Below are 17,826 nucleotides of genomic sequence, written 5' to 3'. Positions count from 1 at the left end.
CAGCTTTAATTACTCTCATCACGCCAAATTTTGAAACAATCACAAGACTGAACACTTGTTCACCTACTAAAAGAATAGCTTGAAAATCACAATGTCATCTTGTGGTGACACTTGTCATAAAAAAGTATTACTACGAAAAGACAGCATCCCATGTTCCATTTTATGTACCTTTAAGCTTCTCTGACCTATATCTCAGTGAAAAGAAACCATTTATAGAAAATAAATCAAGTGTTGCAAACTCTTATGTCACTACCCAGTCTCTAATGTCACAAAGATTACAAAGACATTTCCAAAAGTCTCAAAAGGTACTGTTTCCTCTGTGCTTGTCTAGCACAATAAACAGTAAAACATGTTTTAATATTCCACTCCAGCAATGGTGGAGGGTGACAAATCTGTCCAGTCTGTGACAGACAGGACAAATCCCTGTTCACTGATCTTAATACCCTTAATCGGTTATGCTTCTTGTGAAACAGTAATGCAAGCTGTGTACATGAGCTGACAATCAGTTAACTTGAAGCATTCTTTCTAAGAAATATATTATTAAATCAACTAATAAATTTCATTGCCAATTACTCATAGAGCTATGTTTAAAAAGGCATTAAAGTAACATAATCTAGCCACCTGTTACCACACACAGGAATATCTACGATTAGGAATATCCACAATTAGGAATATCCACATTAAGTCAGACTTTGGATCAGAAAATAAGCCTGTTGATGCATTTTGTTTACCCTTTAAACTGTTCTTTCTTTGTGCTTCTAAAACCAACAAAAACCCCAACATATTTCTCCCTCAAATGAGTACATGCCAGTATTCTCAATTTTTTAATAATTTTCTTTTGCATCCACCACAATCCTAGAAAATAGTATTAGCCAGGAGAATTCACACTAGTTGCTTGACAAAGATCTTTGACAAGCCATTGAGGATTCTGTTATGTTAAACACATAGAGTCAAAACTTGAACTCTACACAACAGGTACATGTTTTGATATGAATAATGTTTTAATATGAATATTCTTAGAACTGGAACCTTTAAAAAGATAGACAACAATAACCATAAATGAAAAGTTTCTCAAGATAAAGATTTAGGAGAATTTATGTGTGAAGAACCTGGACAGGGAGTACAAAGGTAAAACTACAGAAAGTCAGGTATCTGGAGTAGACTTACAGAATTTCACTCTCTTGCCAGAGTAGGTTGAGGCTTTTTCATCAGGTGCAATTACCATTTCATCAACACCCCTCTTCATAATCATCAGAAATAGTTCAAAATATAAGAAGGCCATAAAAAAATCACACTCCAGGAGACAACACAGACTTCCCTCAATTAAATTCATGTTCTTCAACTCCCGAAGCATACTTAAATTCCTTGTCTTTAAATAACAAGAAAAACTGATATTTTATGAGTACTTACCACCATCTTCAACTAAGAAATGAAAAATGTCACTGGTGGCATTGTCACCTCCTCGTAAAACATAGCATATCTTCATATCATCGATATCAGCTGCAAAGAGTCAAGAAAAATAGATTTTCTTTTAAATTATGAAGGTAGGGAATCTTTTCTGGAAAAACTTGACATGTATAAAATAGTTTAGCTTCAACAAGAGAGCGGTTAAGGTCCTACAGCAGAACTGAGGAATTTCAGCATAACAGTATTGAAGTTTTACAGATATCATTCATTCTCTTTCCCTTTACTTCCCCTTCCTCAGTGCTCTCTTTCTTTTAAGCTGTATTAACAAAAAAAAAAACTGAAATGAAATTTAAAAATATGACAGTCAGAACTATTATATATTTTTAATGGTGCTTTTTCTTAAACAGAGGTGTATCTCCACAAGGATATTGATATTGATTATGTCATTCTTCAACCTGCAAAGTACTGTAGAAGACAGTTACAGTGATTGACCTTTTTAAGAACCCAAATAGATGCAATTAAACAGAAATTACTTCAGTAAGAAAAAAACCCTGATGTACAATTTTGAACCAGCAGTTACCATACAGTATGTAAAAGACAAACAAATATTTGTTAATATTGTTTTCTTCTGGTTTCCTTGAGCAGTGATGAGAAACATATATATACATAAAAACTAATTTTTGTTACTTTCTTAGAAAGATTGCTGTTGGTAAAAACCCAAGTCTGATATATTTTTCAAGAGAAAGTGGTAAAAATTAATCACATTAAAGTGGAGCTCAAGTACCACCCAGCTTCTCCTCTGATGTTAGGGTGGATGCATGAGTAAAAAGAAACCAAGAGCACTTTTGTTAGAGCTTCACAAAATCTTCAGTTCCAAAAGTAACCAGACATCTTCAAGTGCAAACAAATTAAGAGCATTAGCAGCAAATATATGTAACTGAAGAATCTCTTCCATAAATGTTTGAAAGTTAAAGATCAAAAATTCATGGGTCTGTAAAGAGGATGCAAACAAATACCTCTTCATGCCAGTGAAGCACATAAATCTTTCATCTGGAAAACACACAAGTACTCAGCTCTGCTCATGTGGGTAGCCTTATCAAAATCTATGGTTCCAGTATACATAAGGATAAGCACTTGAACTGGTGTTTGCAGGACCAGGACCACCTCGTGAGAAAAAAAGGCTGCCTGCCATCCAAAAGACCTTAATTTGTCAAAATAATTGCAAAGAATGACTTTTCTGTCCTTAAGAATATGTTTGGAGTCACTTGAGCAAGTCTGTGCTTTCCTTCCACAGCTGATTAGGCTGTGCTAGCTATATCAAAACTGGCCTAGTTATAAGCACAATTCATAACCATGTAACTACAGTGCCCGATAAAATTAATTTTATACTGGAATTCTCCAAGATAATTTTGAAATGCATCAAGCATAATTTTCTATTTAAAAAATATAATTATCCCCACTAGCAGAAACCTGTGTTCTAAACAATTGCTCTGCCCTCTCTTTCAGTTACAGGAATCTGAAAAACCAGACTGCTCCTGCTGCTTGCACACAATGAATCTTGTTATCCCACTCAAAGTGGACAAGCTCCCTGTTCATACAACCACCAGCACAAACCCAAGAAATGGGAGTTTGAATATGGACTTCACAAACTAGAAAGCAGCTTTCAAATTTGTTTGCATAACGTCCTGAAGAGCCTCATTTGACTTCAAAGTTGTCCCAGTTTTGAGTAGATAGTATCAAATGACCTTGAGAGGTCCCTTCCAACATAAACTGGAAGACTGTAATGAAGTTTTCCAAGCCTCATAAGAGCCCACATGTGTTGATGAAACTGGAACTATTTAGCATTTTGAAAGAAGTGGCACATGACAGGATAAGAAGCCTAAAGAGAGAGGAAGACCAAAACATAAAAAAGAACGCATGCAACAACATGCTTATAGCTGTCCAATAGTCTACAGAGGCTACACAAAGTCTATTGCAAAATCTGTGCTTACACTGGGATCACAATGAATACGACAAAAGAGGGTCTTGTTTATTTCTGCTCTGAACATTAGACATTTGTCTCAGTGTAGCATAAGCATGACCTTCTCAAAGGCCAATATTATTGAAGAAATGTGCATTTCTTAAAAACACTCTTCAATCCAACACAAGTGAAGAGTGCTTGAGCTAGTACTATCAGGGAACCTGTGAAGTTACTCCACTTTCTGGAGATCCTCACTAGCTTTAGAACCACCTTTTCCTAAGGGTTGCATGCTTCTTAACCAGCTTGGGCAGCCCCAGTATATTAAGACAGCATCCATGCCATATGCTTGGATGGCCAATTCAAAGCCAACTAGCAACTTCATTTTGGTCATCAGACAAATGTATGCCTGGCCATATGGCACAGGGGAAACAGAGTATGTACCTCTCCCAAGTGTTCCTCATCCTCAAAAAAAAAAAAAGGGGTATCATTGTTCCTCTGCTTTCAAGAAACACCTGTTCAATAATTCCACATTCTTCAATGTAAGAGAAAACCCACTAAAAGAAGTGCTAATCTGTTCATTTTCCCACTCCCTTTCTCTTTTTTTTCTCACTTCTTCTGACAACACCCTCAATATTACTTGGAGTTCACCACTGAAGCCTTACATTTAAGGAACGTGGTGGTCCCCAAAGCTTGGACAGTTTGGTCTCTTCTCATCCTCCTTTTTGCACTAGCACTGCGAAACTTAAATTGCAAAGTTCATCATCAGGCCTACTTGAAAGACTTGGTATATCTGACAAGAACACTGCTACTGCCAAGACTGTAACATGGATATGTACCAGTTTGGGCTCTGTGAAATGAAACACAGCCAGCTGCAAGTGTTCACCTCAAGCCCTTCCACCTACATAGCCCAACCTGGCTGGGTCCCCTTAACTGTCTGTGCTGTTGTGCTGTCTGCTCATTCCACAGCTGCAGAAGGCTGCAAAAAAACTAATTTCATTGTTAGTTAACTAGCCATTAAGTCATTGCAAAGTACCATGGAAAATCCTCCAGAGAATAGCTAATCTCCCATTTCAATTAAAGTTATTTCACAGCCTTGGGTTGAGGCTTTATTTCAGAATATACGACATATGTGGTTTTTGCCCTATTTATATCACCAAATGTAGCTTCATGTAAGAAGTACTACTAACATAATTTTAAAATGTTTACACTACCTCTTAATTTACCACAAACACTTTGTGGTAAAGATTTCTGTAATTAAGGCAACAAATGCACACATATTATTTCCCATTGGTGGGGAAACAATTTTGCTTTTACAGTTAGATATGCTCAGACTGTACAGCAACTAATACCCCAGCCATTAGTTAATAATAGCTTGGCCATTCCCATTGCATTTTCTAAATAAAACTGGTTAAAGAAAGCACTGACTCTTAAGATGTAGAGCCCAATTCTGTTACCCATACTTTTATCACTATGATTGACAGAGAATGCAAATCAGTTATTTGGACTAAGCTCTCCAAAGAAATAAAGCTCCTTTAATCAGTGTTTACCCAGCAGACCACATTTCCTGTTTAAAGCCATCATAAAAGTAATAAAAAATAGATGTAAAAAATCATGAAGCCATTATAAAAAAGCTCTTTGTTGGAAAGTTTTTCCCATCAATTACTATAGAGTTTAGCATGAAAAATAATGTTTCCAATGATCTAAAGAAAACACATGAAGTATTGTAGTACCTTGGGTGAACTGGCTGATGCTATGGTTGCCTTTCCCCAGGTGAATCAGGAAGCCATGGCGTGGACTCTCTGTGATTCTGAACTTAAGAGTAACATGCAAACTGTCCCTGTCTTCCACTCTGAGCACTTTGTTGGTAATCAGAAACCCGATGTGCCCTGTGGCCAGAACACGGAGAGTCTGAGCACCCTTATTTATTACAACTTGAGGTACACTGTTGTCCACAGCCATTATTCGAATCTTCATAGTCTGAGGTTTCCTTGTTTCAAACACAGTGTTGGGGAAAACATAGAAATCAGCATGAGTGCCATCTGTAACAGTGAAAGAGAAACTGTCCTCAACTGATTCTGAGCCATCATGTTTGTAGCTGATTAGATTTTCATTCAGATCTTGTTTAGTGAAGGTAGTGACTGCTTTGGAGTTATTGAACATGATCTGGCCATGAACTGGTATTTGAGTGATGATAAATTTTAGCAGTGCATCAGGTGTGTCTCTGTCTTCTGCAGTCAGTTCAAATGGGGTTATCAGTTTGTATTCATTTTCACTCACCACCAGGTTATGGATTGTGACAACAGGTTTCTTATTGTCCACATCACTGATAGAAATTCTGAAAGTACGAAACACAGGGTTATAGCCATCAGTCACCTCAAACTCAAAGCTGTCCATTTTCACCTCGTCTTCTGAAGTGTGAATGTAATAGACTTTATTGCCTGCTAACAGGAGTTGAGTGAAAGTGGAGATGGGCACTCCAGGCTGATCTGTGCATTCAAGATGACCACGAACAGGTGGTCTGGTAATGGTGAAAACTAAGTTCTCATCTGGACTATTCAGGTCACTGGTACTAAGCAAATCAGTAGTCAGGGTTACCTTCCCTCCTTCCTTCAGAGAAACTCCTTTGCTGATGACATCTGGGAAGACAATATCAATGCTGCCTATCGTCACATAAAAGTAGCGGTCAATGAGAGGATTTATTCCATCTGTCACATCAAACTTGATAAGATCACGAACTCCTTGTTGGCCAAAATGCACATATCGAATCAAATTTCTATCCACTTCATCTTGGGTGAAGTTCATTCCCAGGGTGATATTTTCAACTTCACCTGAAGGCTTTATTCTCTGTAAGAGGCCTTGTCCTGGCCCGTAACTTACAATGTATGCCAAGGTTTTGTCTTCAGAATCAAGATCAGTAGCCTTCAATATTCTGTTGTTAATAGTTCTAGTTTCCCCCATCTCAATCTCCAAACCATCATTGATGGCCATTCTGGGTGTCTCATCATCTACAGGAATAACCATGATGGGTACCATTTTCCTAATGGTGTGCCTACTATCTGTGAGTTGCACCTCAAAACTGTCCGCCCTCGTCTCAGAGTCATCATGTTCGTAGAGAATGTTGGAGCTCTCTGTTATCTGATCCAAGGTGAAGCTCTCCACCAGGACAGTTCCATTGACCAGCTGGTTCACAATGTGGCCGTGCCTGGGTAGCCTGGTGATGGTGAACGTTAGCTCATCCGCAGGGACATCGGCATCAACCGCATTGAGGATAGGGGTATCAATAACCAGGCTCATGCCTTCCATCACAACAAACTCCCGCAGGAAGATTTCAGGCTCTTCATCATTGATTGGCACAATAACAATGGGGAAGAAGTGCCTCTGGGAGAAGTTAATGCCATCAGAACAGCGCAAAGCAAATCTGTCTTCAACAGGCTCTACACCCTTATGTATACTCTGGACATAAAATATATGCCTTTGACGGAGGTCCTTCAAGGTAAAAGCACTTATAGCTATACCTGCCCTGGATTTTTCAGATCCTGGGGCAGGAGAGATGTTCTCTACATACCCAGATGTGGGCTGAGCAACAATTGTGCATAGTATATCATCGCTAGGAGTATCCACATCTTCAGCCCTGAGGTGAGCAAGAGTAATGACCCGTTTGTCACCTTCCGTCACCATGAACTGCTCCCCCACAAAAATCTCTGGAGCTTGACTGTCAACAGGAAGAATGGTCACCAAGACTGAAACTCCATGAACAACATTGCCCCTAACACGCCACTTCTCTGAGAGGTCAGACAAGGTAAGGTTGAAAGCATCCTCCTTGGGCAGAAGGCCTATTTCTCCACCAGTGTGAGCATATACCACAGCACCATCCAGCAGATCTCTCTGGGAGAACCTCTCTGCAGGCACCCCTTGAACCAGGATGCTCCCATGCTGAGGAGGATCCTCCACAATGAATGTCAGCATAAAGTCATCTGTATCCTGATCTGTGCCCTGAATGACATTAGCAGTGATTTCAGCAGCACCGTTCTCCAGCACGTCTAGGTAGGAACCAAGAGTGCCTGGGGGCAATCGCAGCGTAGGAACCTCATCATCAACTGGGTGCACACTCATTTTTAGTGTGATGGGCACAAAATGAACTCCATCACTCACATCAAGCCTGCAGGTATCACTGCTGGTCTCAGCTCCATTGTGCACATACACCACCCTCCCTTGCCTGATATCCTCCAGGCCAAAGATACCTCCTGGAACCAGACTGTACCCAGAGAGCTGCAACTGGCCATACCGAGGAGCCTGGGTCAGGATAAACCTGAGACGGGCAAGTTCAGTGTCCGTGTCACTGGCATCCAGCTCAGTTGGACTAAGGACATGGCTGCCTCCCTCAGGCAAAGTGAAGCCAGTATTAGTGATTTCGGGAGGCTGGTTATCCACAGGCTGCAGGTAGATGGTGAAAGTCCCTCTGGCAGCATTGCCAGCCGCATCTTGCACTTGATACTGGAACTGAATCAAATGAGGGGCCACACCCAGCTCTTGCTGTGGGGGGTGGTACGAGATCTTGTGATGGTTGATCTGGGCTTGGGTGAAGTGCGTAACTTCCACAGAGTGATCCTCAGTCAGCACCAGGGATCCAAGGCGCGCTCCAAAGGCGTCGGGAGGGTGGTTGGTGTCCGTGTCAGTGGGGGGTTGGATTACCGTGTAGCGCAGCTCCCGGTCCCCCGAGTCCTGATCTGTGTAGCACAAGTGCTTCCTCCGCAGTGGGGTCACCTGCTGCTCTGCAACTACTAAATGCAGGCTGCTGCTGCTATGGAGCTCTGGGGCTAATCTGTCTACAGGATGTACCCTGATCACAAAAGTCTGTGGCCCAGAGCGGTTGGGTGGGTCATTGTCATCCTGGACTCTAAAGATGAACTGGTCCAACACAACCCCAGGGCCAGGGCTGTGAGCCCCAAAGTGGTGGTAAAAGAGACGCCCTTCCACAATGTCCTGTTGCAGCCACTCTCTCACTGGCTTTTCATAGATGGGGGAGCTCCCTGCTACACCTGGCACCTTCCTCCAAGAAAAGCCCTCCTCTTCTTCCTCCTCTTCCCAGCCAGGAGGTGGTTGTGCTTGACGGAGAAGGAGCTGCCCAGCCGTGGGGCCAGACTCCACCGTGAAGAGCAGGATGGCATCCTGCGAGTCAATGTCAGTGGCGCTAAGAGCACGGGTGGTGATGGGCACTGTTTCCCCCTCAGCCATGGCAAGCCCTGTGTTAGCATTAAGTAGGGGTGGCTGGTCATCAGTGGGCACCAGGGTAATGGGGAAAAGGAACTCAACACGGTGGCGAGAGCCACCATCTTCCAGCCGCAGCACGAGGTTGTCACTGAGTGGAGACTCGCTGCCGTCGTGCTGGTAAATGACTCTGCCTGCTGCCAGCTCGGCCACCGTGAAATGTTTACGAGGGGCAGCAGGTCCTGGGGTGTCCTCCAGGAGAGTGAGGTAGCCGTGCCTCAGCCCTGCCACCACACTCACCCGCACCTGCTCAAGGTCATCCTCATCACTGACCACCAGGTTGGGGCTGGGGCCCGGGCCTGAGAGAGGCCTTGACTGCCCCTCGTAGAGCACGAGGCCAGTGTTGCGGGTCACCACAGGGGCCAGGGTGTTCATGGGCTTCACCACAATGACGAAGGCAAAGGGCTCTGAGGCAGCACCCTCTGGGTCCAACACCTCCAGCTCAAGCTCAAAGAGCCGCTCCCGATCAGAGTCCTCCACGGGCGGCTGATAGGCAATGCGCAGCTCCCGCACATCCCGCTGGCTGAAGGAGGTGACAGGCAAGCTCCGGTCGTCCGTGCTGACCATGTGGCCTTGGCCAGGACCAAAGGGAGAGGTGATGTTGAAGAGCAGGAGATCGGGCGGTGACTCTGCATCCTCAGCTGACAGCATGTCAGGCGTGAGGGCGGTGAGCACGAACTGGTCCACCTCCATCATGAGCATGGCCAAGAAGCTGGGTTTGGGGGCCACGTTCTCGGTCCCGGCGCGGATGCGCACCAGCACCTGGAAGTACTCCCGCTTCAGCAGCGCCCCGCCGCCCGCCGCCTCCCGCAGCTCGGCCACCAGCGGCACCAGGTCGCGGTTCGGGGAGCCGCCGGCGGCCGTGTGCCGGTAGCGCAGCCCCAGCCGCAGGAACTCCTCGCAGTCCCACATCACGGCCGGCATCGGGCCGCCCCCCGCCGCTTGCCCGCCCCCGCCCGCCGCGGCCGGCGGGTAGTTGAGGATCTCTCCGTAGCGGGGCAGCCCGGCCAGCAGCGGCAGCAGCCCCACCCGGCAGCGCTGCCGGCCCGGCTCGAAGGCGAACTCCAGGCTGCGGGCGTCCAGCGGGTTGCTGGTGCCCCGCAGGCGCTCCACGGTGAGGGGCAGGTTGCGGGTGACGATCTCCAGCTGGGTGAAGAGCACCTCCACCTCCAGCACCAGGGGCAGCACCAGGGCGCGGCTCGGCGAGTCGTAGCGCAGCTGCAGGCGGACGCGGTCCCGGGCGGGGCTGCGGCCGCCCAGGTGCGAGTACTGCACCTCGCGGGCTCCGAAGTCGCAGGGGAAGCGCCGGGGGCTCAGGCGGCCCGGGCGCTGCCACATCGGGTCCTCGTCCAGCACGGTGAGGTGGCACCGGTCACCCGGCTGCACCTGCAGCACCAGGTCCCGCGTGGGGTCCAGCCAGGCGGAGCGGCCCAGGGGCACCCGCAGCCCGCGGTTGGCCACCACCACCGGGGCCGCCTCCGGCGACCACGGCGAGGAGACCGCGCCGCTGCTGCCCGGCGGCGGCTCCGCCGTCCCAGAACAGGCGCAGCCGGCCAGCAGCAGCAAGCCGGCCAGCAGCCGCCGCGGCCCGGCGGGGAGAGGCTGCATCGTCCTTGCCGGCGGAGAAGCGTCGGGAACCTCCGGCAGCTGCCGAATCGCGGCCCCGGTTCTGCCGCCGGCGCGGCGCCACTCGCTCCGCGCACACGCTGCGCTCTGAGCGCGCCGCGCTCCGCTCCGGGGGGAGCCCCGCGGCCCGGCAAGCCCCGCCCCGCGGGCCCGAACAGCCAATGGGCACCCGCGGGGGGAGAGGCCGCCGTGCGCGATTGGACGGAGCCGCGTGCCAATCATGAAAGTTACGAGAGGGGCGGGGCTCGCCCCCGTTCCCGCGGCCGCCCAACAGGTTGCGGAGGCGGAGGAGTCGGGAGCGCGGCGGGATGAGCCCCGGGATGCGGGAGCGGGATGTGGTGGGCACGGGCTGCTCTGCTGGCGCCAGCCGCTGCGGGAAGGGAGCCCTCCTGTCGGAGGGACGGCGGCGCTGCTTTCCCGCGGCGTAGGAGCGCACCTCTGCTGGCACGCCTCTGTCCGCCACAAAGAATTTTGGATAAATATCTCGGGCGCAGAACCCATCACTTGGTACCAATTGGTGCCCAGGGTTACTCCTGGGAGGCGGCGAGTCACTCCACAGCAGCGGGTGAATTAAAGCATCCCGCTACTTCTGCCACCTTGTGCCTGCAGTTAAAAGCACATTAGCGAGAGCCCGAACTTGCCTTTTAAAATTCCTGATAGCAGGCTCTGAGTTTAGCTCCAGCGTGTCTCACAGTTGCTAGCATTCTTTCTTGTTTATGAAATGTGATCCGCACGCTGGTTTAAAAAAGGTTTCTAACAAAGCGAAAAATACGACAAAGAGAAGCATTCAAAGACAGCACAAGGCTGTATCGACTTTTCTGTAATTTTTTTTCCCTTCTTTTAAAATGATCTTTTACAGTATCCTTCAGTGGTGGAGCAACATTATGGGACATGATCTTGCTTTCTGTACGGCAAAACTCCAGTTTGGAATTTGAGTTTTGCAGTGTGGGCACGGTCAGCTACGTTCACATTTACGTATTCTTTCTAATAAATAATTCAGCTTGGTTTGGGGGGACATCAGTAGACATTTACATTCAGATCTACAACGCTGGATTATTGTAATTTGTGATACGTTTTTATGTTCTGTTACTAGCATACCTGTGGAACACTGCTGAAAGCTTTTTTTATTAAATAAACCTATGCAATAGACTTACGGACTTAGATGCTGCTGCTGCAAGTAGTATTCTAGTAGTTAGATTTTTAGCAAATTAAGCAACACTAATACCATTTTTCTGTCCTTATGAGGCATTCACCCCGGATTTCAACAATTAATGTCTTATTTGTAAGGTTTAAAGGAAGACGTTTAAATTGAGTCCTAGGCATCAATGATCAAGGCATTCAAGCTATTAGTTTTTTTGAGATATTTTGCTGGTTCTGAAAGAAAAAAAATAATTCAGAGATGGAGTTGCCTCGGGTCATACAGAAATTTCTTATTTTCAATGAATACAGGTTCTGGTTCTTTGACCTCTGTTATCTCCATCACCCAGTAGTAAATCTCCATGTACAAACAGCAGAAGTCCAGTATTTTTAAGAGTTGCTGTCTTGTCAAACAAGTCAGTGAGCTCTTGTGCCACAGTCCAAGTACAAAGTGCAAGACTTGCTTATTTCTTCTTCTTTTCTCAGGACAACATAAACAAAAATTCCAGACTATAGAATTGATGAGAATTTTGGAAGTCTTTTCCTTGGCTTGTGCCAACACTTGTGTTCAAATTGTGCCTGAAGAAAATTCATCTTGGCTAAGTTTTGATCTAATAATATATATATATAAATCCAAACTGTTTTCCTACCAATTGTCCCTGAAGTTAGCATGGCAAATCAGAATTTGGCCCATTAACAACTCCATTGATCTTTAAAAATAAATGTTTAGTGAATAAAGGAACTGGTATTTGACCAGGGGAAAAATATACATATTTTTGCATGAAAGCTTGCAGTTTTGCTACATTACTATTCTTCATTTCTATGTCTAAATAGAAACAGAAAGATTTAGGGCACAGAAGACCTCCTCATTTAACAGAGCATTAATAAATAAATGTGTGCTCTGGAAATCTAGCAGTGAATATTTCCTCTGAAATAAATTACCTGTGAGGTTCAGCAGGGTAAATCTATATTTTAAGACATTTGTTTATTTGAAAAAGAGTGCAAACACATTCTTATTTTAAATGCAACCCTTCCTGGGGGCATCCGGCTTCTGCTTTTGATGATGAATCACAGATGTATATTCCTTACTTGAAACCTACACAACTCACAATCCCATGTAAAACAAACAAGTTTACTGCTCTGCAAGAGTCCATTCTAATGTATAGTTATCAAAGACTGCCCTCTGTTGATAAGGCATCATCTTAACGTCTAAACAGTAGCAATTCCTGATTTTTGTTATTATGTTACTTTTTGTAGCTGTTTTGTACTAAACAATGTAAACAATTCCAGATACGCTCTTAAATTAAATTGTGAAAATGAAATAATTTTGATTCTTAAATACTGGTAAAGGAGGCAAAATATGACATAAAAATGTCAGCATTTTTTAATATTTTCCAACAGTGAGAGTATTTCATCACTTTCAAGTGCAAAAAGATTTGCCATCTCTTACCAAACTGTATTTACTATCTTGCTAAGGAAATTAGGAGAGCAGGGGAAGAGAATGGAAACAGCAAATGAGATTCATGGGAGTATTTGGGTACTTAATTGGTTGTGTGTGTAATTTTGCTATTACACTTCAACTCTGAAGGCCATCTAGAAGCAAGGTGTACAGTATCTACTGTGCCTCAGAGCAAATATCCATCATTTAAGTATGTCAAGTAATTTAGTGTTCAAAGACCAAAGATCAAAATAGTCTGCTGAAACACTGTAAGAATTAGAAATTTTTAAATCAGCCAGCTGAGTGTTTTAATTGTCTGTGTGTTGCTGTACTTAATCAACATTTTCTGTTGCGTCTATACTATTTCTGTTCTCTTCTTTCATTAATGAATTATTACACAGGGGGCTATTTATAAGTTTTCATGCATAGGTTTTTTGCCTGGGTATATGCAAGAGTGTTGCTAAGCTGTAAATTTCATTCATCCTTTTCCTGCCAGGTATGTCTTCTTTACCTTCACATTCTGTAAATGGGGCACTGTCTCAAACCTCTTCTCCACTTCTTTCATGACTGCTGTTTCAGTCCCAGTATCTGTTGCACCACTGTCCAGCACCACTAAGTGTGGCATCCATAGTTTATTTCCCATTGCCTTGTGGTATGAAGAAATGTAACTGGTTTCTGTCAGAATAAGGTTGCATTACTTGACTAGAGAAACTTACACAGTTTGTTCTCAAAATTGTTTTGGGTTGGTGGTGGGATGAGTATAGTGCTAGTTTGTACATTTCATGTACTTACCGTAAATGTGACCACATGGCCTAACCAACATTCACTCCAAATCCCAATCCAAAATCACCCTCCATCTTTCTAAAGTTCTTAGATTTTGTCACATTATGTCATATTTGTGTTGTTTCTTCTGCTACTGTCCCAGTAATTCTTTTCATCTCTCTGGCACTAGTGTTCTCCATGTTTCTATTTCTACTTCAGCTTTGGCTCTTTGAAAACCTACTTTTCAAGTCAACCTTCTTCAAGCTCCTTCCCACTTTAGATCTCTGTTTTCCTCTGCCTTTTGATCCATTAACAAAAGGAAAAGGCTTAATAATTTACTAGACTAAATAAGTTGTTCCATCAAGCTTCTTTACCTATGGTTTATGTCTTCTGTTTGGACAGAAGGAAGTTGAGGCAAAACTCTTTGGAGTACAAACTGACTACAGCTTAATATCTTTGTTAGTGGCAATATTCAGTTTAGTGTTTGGTTTATGATTTTAGGGTTACCCCCTATAATAAGCAAGGGAAGACTTGCACATAAAAGCAATACCATTTAATAGATTTAACAGAAGTTTCTATGTAAAAAGTAGAAAACACTTTGAGCACATAAGCCTGTCTTATGTTCTGGCCTGTCTTAGAGATTCAGAGTATTTCCCCCAAATTAACTTCCTTATGGTAAGTCTTTGAAGTAGTTTGAGAGAGAAGTTTGGCTGTTCCTGTAAAATGAAACTGTGCATGCTGAAATTTAATTCAGAAGATGATATTCCTCCATCAGGGGTTCCTATGGTCAATCATTTTCTTTCATGTTTAGCTGAAACAGTGGTGAGGAGAGACTGTATTGTACCAAGTACTCACATCATGTTAAGGTGGTTCATTCGAAGAGTCAATCCATTTTTTCTTCAAAGGAGGATCTCAATGGTTGTGAGGCTTTTATAACATAAGCATGATATGTTATGAAAACAATTCCAGCAATATCCAGATAAATGTTATTATCTTTCACTTATATTTTGTATGTCTACCGTTTTTATGGAAGAAGGTTTATTTGTCTAAGTTAATTGATGAAAATAATGCAGTAATTCTGCAGCTGACAGAGGATTAAATTTAGTAAAAATATTTAAAATTATTTTAATTTATCTGAGCCAAGATGTTAATTTTTGCCTATTAATAGAACTCTTTTCTATCAACTAAATATTTTTGTGCACACCTATACTATAAACATTACATACTGCACATTTTATATAGTATGCAGTCATGTTCCAAGACTGTTAAACTAGGTCCAGAACTTCAGTCAAACAAGCTGCCAAGTATCCCCAAATTGAATGCTTTTAATAATTCAGGATGCTATTGTATTTGTTATAAAATGTAACAAAACTCTTTTGAAGAATTATCCTGCCATCTCTGAGTTGACCTTGGATAACTATTAAATTGCATATCAAAGGCTGACGAAATTGCAGTTTAATCACTTAAGATTCCCTTCACTGTAATTTTTTCTGTCCCGCTTTATAAAAGAAATTTTACCTAATCTTTGTAGATTTGGTTGTCATAACAAAACCACCCCACACAGGCAGTTTCATCGTATTATAATTCAAACAGTATCCCTTCCATATATACATTTTCCTGTGACTATAAACCACTGCTCTTTATGTTAGACAGCCACAGTCTGGAAAGTAAATGAGAACTAAGCCTTAAGACTGTGAAGAGGACAAGAACCAGAATCCCCCTTCTCTCTTCATATCCAGGTAGTGATATCAACCTCTTACTGTGTTTCCTTTTTTCATAGAGATTTCCCTAAGTTAGCCAATGTTAACTTTACTGGCATTTTGCACACAGTTGGAATAAATGCATCTTAAACTTTTGGGTCTAATACTGTGACTTCCATTTAAATAAGCTTCATATTGTCTTCATTGAGTTTTGCCAAGATAAGAATCACAGTCAGTTTAAAAATTATAGATGAGGATTTTATTAAGTCATATGGATGTAGGTGTCTGTTCACCTGGTTACCTATTAAAAACTGGCATTTTCATAACGTTGCAAGTTGATTCCCAGACTTTACTGTAAAATTGTTTCAAACCAGTTCTCCAGGACTTTCAAATGAAGCATCAATTAGTGTCAACATATACTATGAAATATTCTGGAACAGCAGCTATTGAGCCACTAGATCAAACTGATTTTACCTTGCTAGAATTGCAGGTGTTCATCACAGAAAAAACAGTGGTAAGCAAGTAAGAATCCCAATTTCAGGCTACATTGCATTTTAGAGGAAAGATTTTTGAATGTGTGATAAGTACTTAGTGCCTAACTTTGAGCAACACAGATGTTAACTGGAAGCCAAAGAACAGCTGGGATTTGCATTTGGAGAAAGATACTTGCAGCATCACCGAGGTACAGGTGTCTCAGAGAAAGAGCTCACCATAGAGCTGGGATCATGCAAATGGCTGCCCTTAAACAGAACCCTAACAACCCAAAAAGTTGGGCACAGCAGTTTCAGATTTCCCATCTCAATTATCTGTGTTGAGTGTGAGACAGGATATGGCTGCCTAAGCTGAGTGATCCTTTGGTACATGCTCCCTTTTAAACTTAATTTTTATAGTTAAATGAGTTTATAGCATTTTAGTAAGGAGACAATGTTCCAAATGTGTGTTCAATAAACGTATATGCAATGTGTCATTCCTCACCCCTCTGGACATAGAAAGAGTGCATTCAGGCCATTGTTGATGTCTGACATAGACCTTGCACCTCACTTTCTCTATTGATAGTATGTGAACCAGGGTCCATCGACCCTGCTAAGAAGAGATTTGAATCACTTATTGCTGCCTTGATATTAGAAATTTAAAAAATTTTGGCAGCTGTTAGACACCACCACTCCTATAATAAGTGAAGTGAGGTGGGGGTTAGAGGCATCTCATCCTGTGAAATATGTTTGAAAAGTCCTCAGGTCTTTCCATCCCTGCTATGGAAAACCTTACATTCCTGGCTTAGTCTAGGTGCTTAAATCCTGAACTTGCAAAACTAAATGTGATAAAAGCCACTCCACATTATGAGAGAAGCTCTAATCCTGTTGCCTCCAGGACTTCCATTTTTAAATTATTTTTTAAAAAAATTTTTGGATGCACTTCCAGAAGTTCTGCTGCTTCATGTGTACTCATATTCCTGGAGAAGCCAAATCTGAAATGTCCTCAGGCTAGCTTCTGAGGCAGCTCTCTTTAATGCTCTGATATGGAGTGGGATCCAAAGCCCAGGTGTTTTAGCATGTTCAGAGGTGCTGTGACCTTTGAGATTTCTTACTGGTTAGTTTACAAGAAAGCAAAAATAGTTAACTGTCAGTTTCAAAACATTGCCCACCATTCTGATGTCTGTATAGCACAACTTGGTAAACCAAATTATCCCTGACAAGTCCAATGGGAACATATTTAGCCAAATGGCACAACATGGAGAGGGCAAGCAAAATTTTGCAGTAAGAGTTTCTGGACATGCTTAATGACTAAACACACAACATGTACAGCTACCTTCACCAGTTTTAAAATAAGTTAGCTATAAAACTTCTTCTCTTTAAAAAAAAACTCAGTTAGCAAACATGCACTCACCAAATAATGAGGGTCAGAGGCCACCAGTATGTGACCCACCATAAACTTTGCTCTTGCTGTAACATGTAAACCTGCAGCTAAACAGGTAAACCAAGATCTCCAGCAGAGCTACGCAACAGCACTGCTGCCAGTTGCCTTAGATAGCTAAATAAGTATTTGCAGTCAGACAACCTTAGTATTTGCAGTGTTTAGGCTATTTCCACCCATATTCAGGGAAGCAAAATTGGCAGCTTTATTTGAAAAACTCTCAGCCGGAAGGTGAGGTGCATGTGGTTGGTACACGTACTAGATCCACTGTTCACAGAATATGCATCACTGTCAGGCCTTTTACACTCACTGTGTCTCTACAAACAGTGCTGAGACTTTATGGGAGATATGTGCCTGACCTACAGCCTTGTGATTGCCCTGCACCCAAACAGGCACCTTTGTATCTTTGCACCAGACATGGCAGTTTTCCTGATTAGTTTTTAAGCCCTTGGTCTTTAGTACTGTGCACTTAGGCTTTTAGAAAACACTTTTTTTTTTTTTTTTCTCCCATCTGTTCTCCATTCATTATGGATTAAATCCCACACTGAAGGTCCAAATCAGCACTAAACACATAATATATATCCATAGGAGAATTCTCCATCCGTGGGGTTTCTGAT

At 43.1% G+C, this 17,826-nt stretch overlaps 1 protein-coding gene across 1 annotated transcript in view; it reads right to left on the bottom strand.

Annotated features, from left to right (window-relative positions):
* The window catches only part of FREM2 (FRAS1 related extracellular matrix 2), a 113,482-nt gene extending 103,239 nt beyond the window's left edge, over nucleotides 1-10,243 (bottom strand). The window contains exons 1-2 of the mRNA XM_056501902.1: nucleotides 5,098-10,243; nucleotides 1,411-1,500 (exon numbers count right to left, since the gene is read on the bottom strand). Of these exons, the coding sequence (XP_056357877.1) occupies nucleotides 1,411-1,500; nucleotides 5,098-10,243 (5,236 nt within the window). The remainder of the gene's footprint in view (nucleotides 1-1,410; nucleotides 1,501-5,097) is intronic.
* Between the last annotated feature and the right edge of the window lie 7,583 nt (nucleotides 10,244-17,826).

Source organism: Oenanthe melanoleuca, chromosome 1 (genome assembly GCF_029582105.1).
Source record: "Oenanthe melanoleuca isolate GR-GAL-2019-014 chromosome 1, OMel1.0, whole genome shotgun sequence".
In the NCBI taxonomy this organism is placed as follows: domain Eukaryota; kingdom Metazoa; phylum Chordata; class Aves; order Passeriformes; family Muscicapidae; genus Oenanthe; species Oenanthe melanoleuca.
Note: the sequence above shows the minus strand (reverse complement) of the source record. Positions and strands in the feature narration are given on the sequence as shown.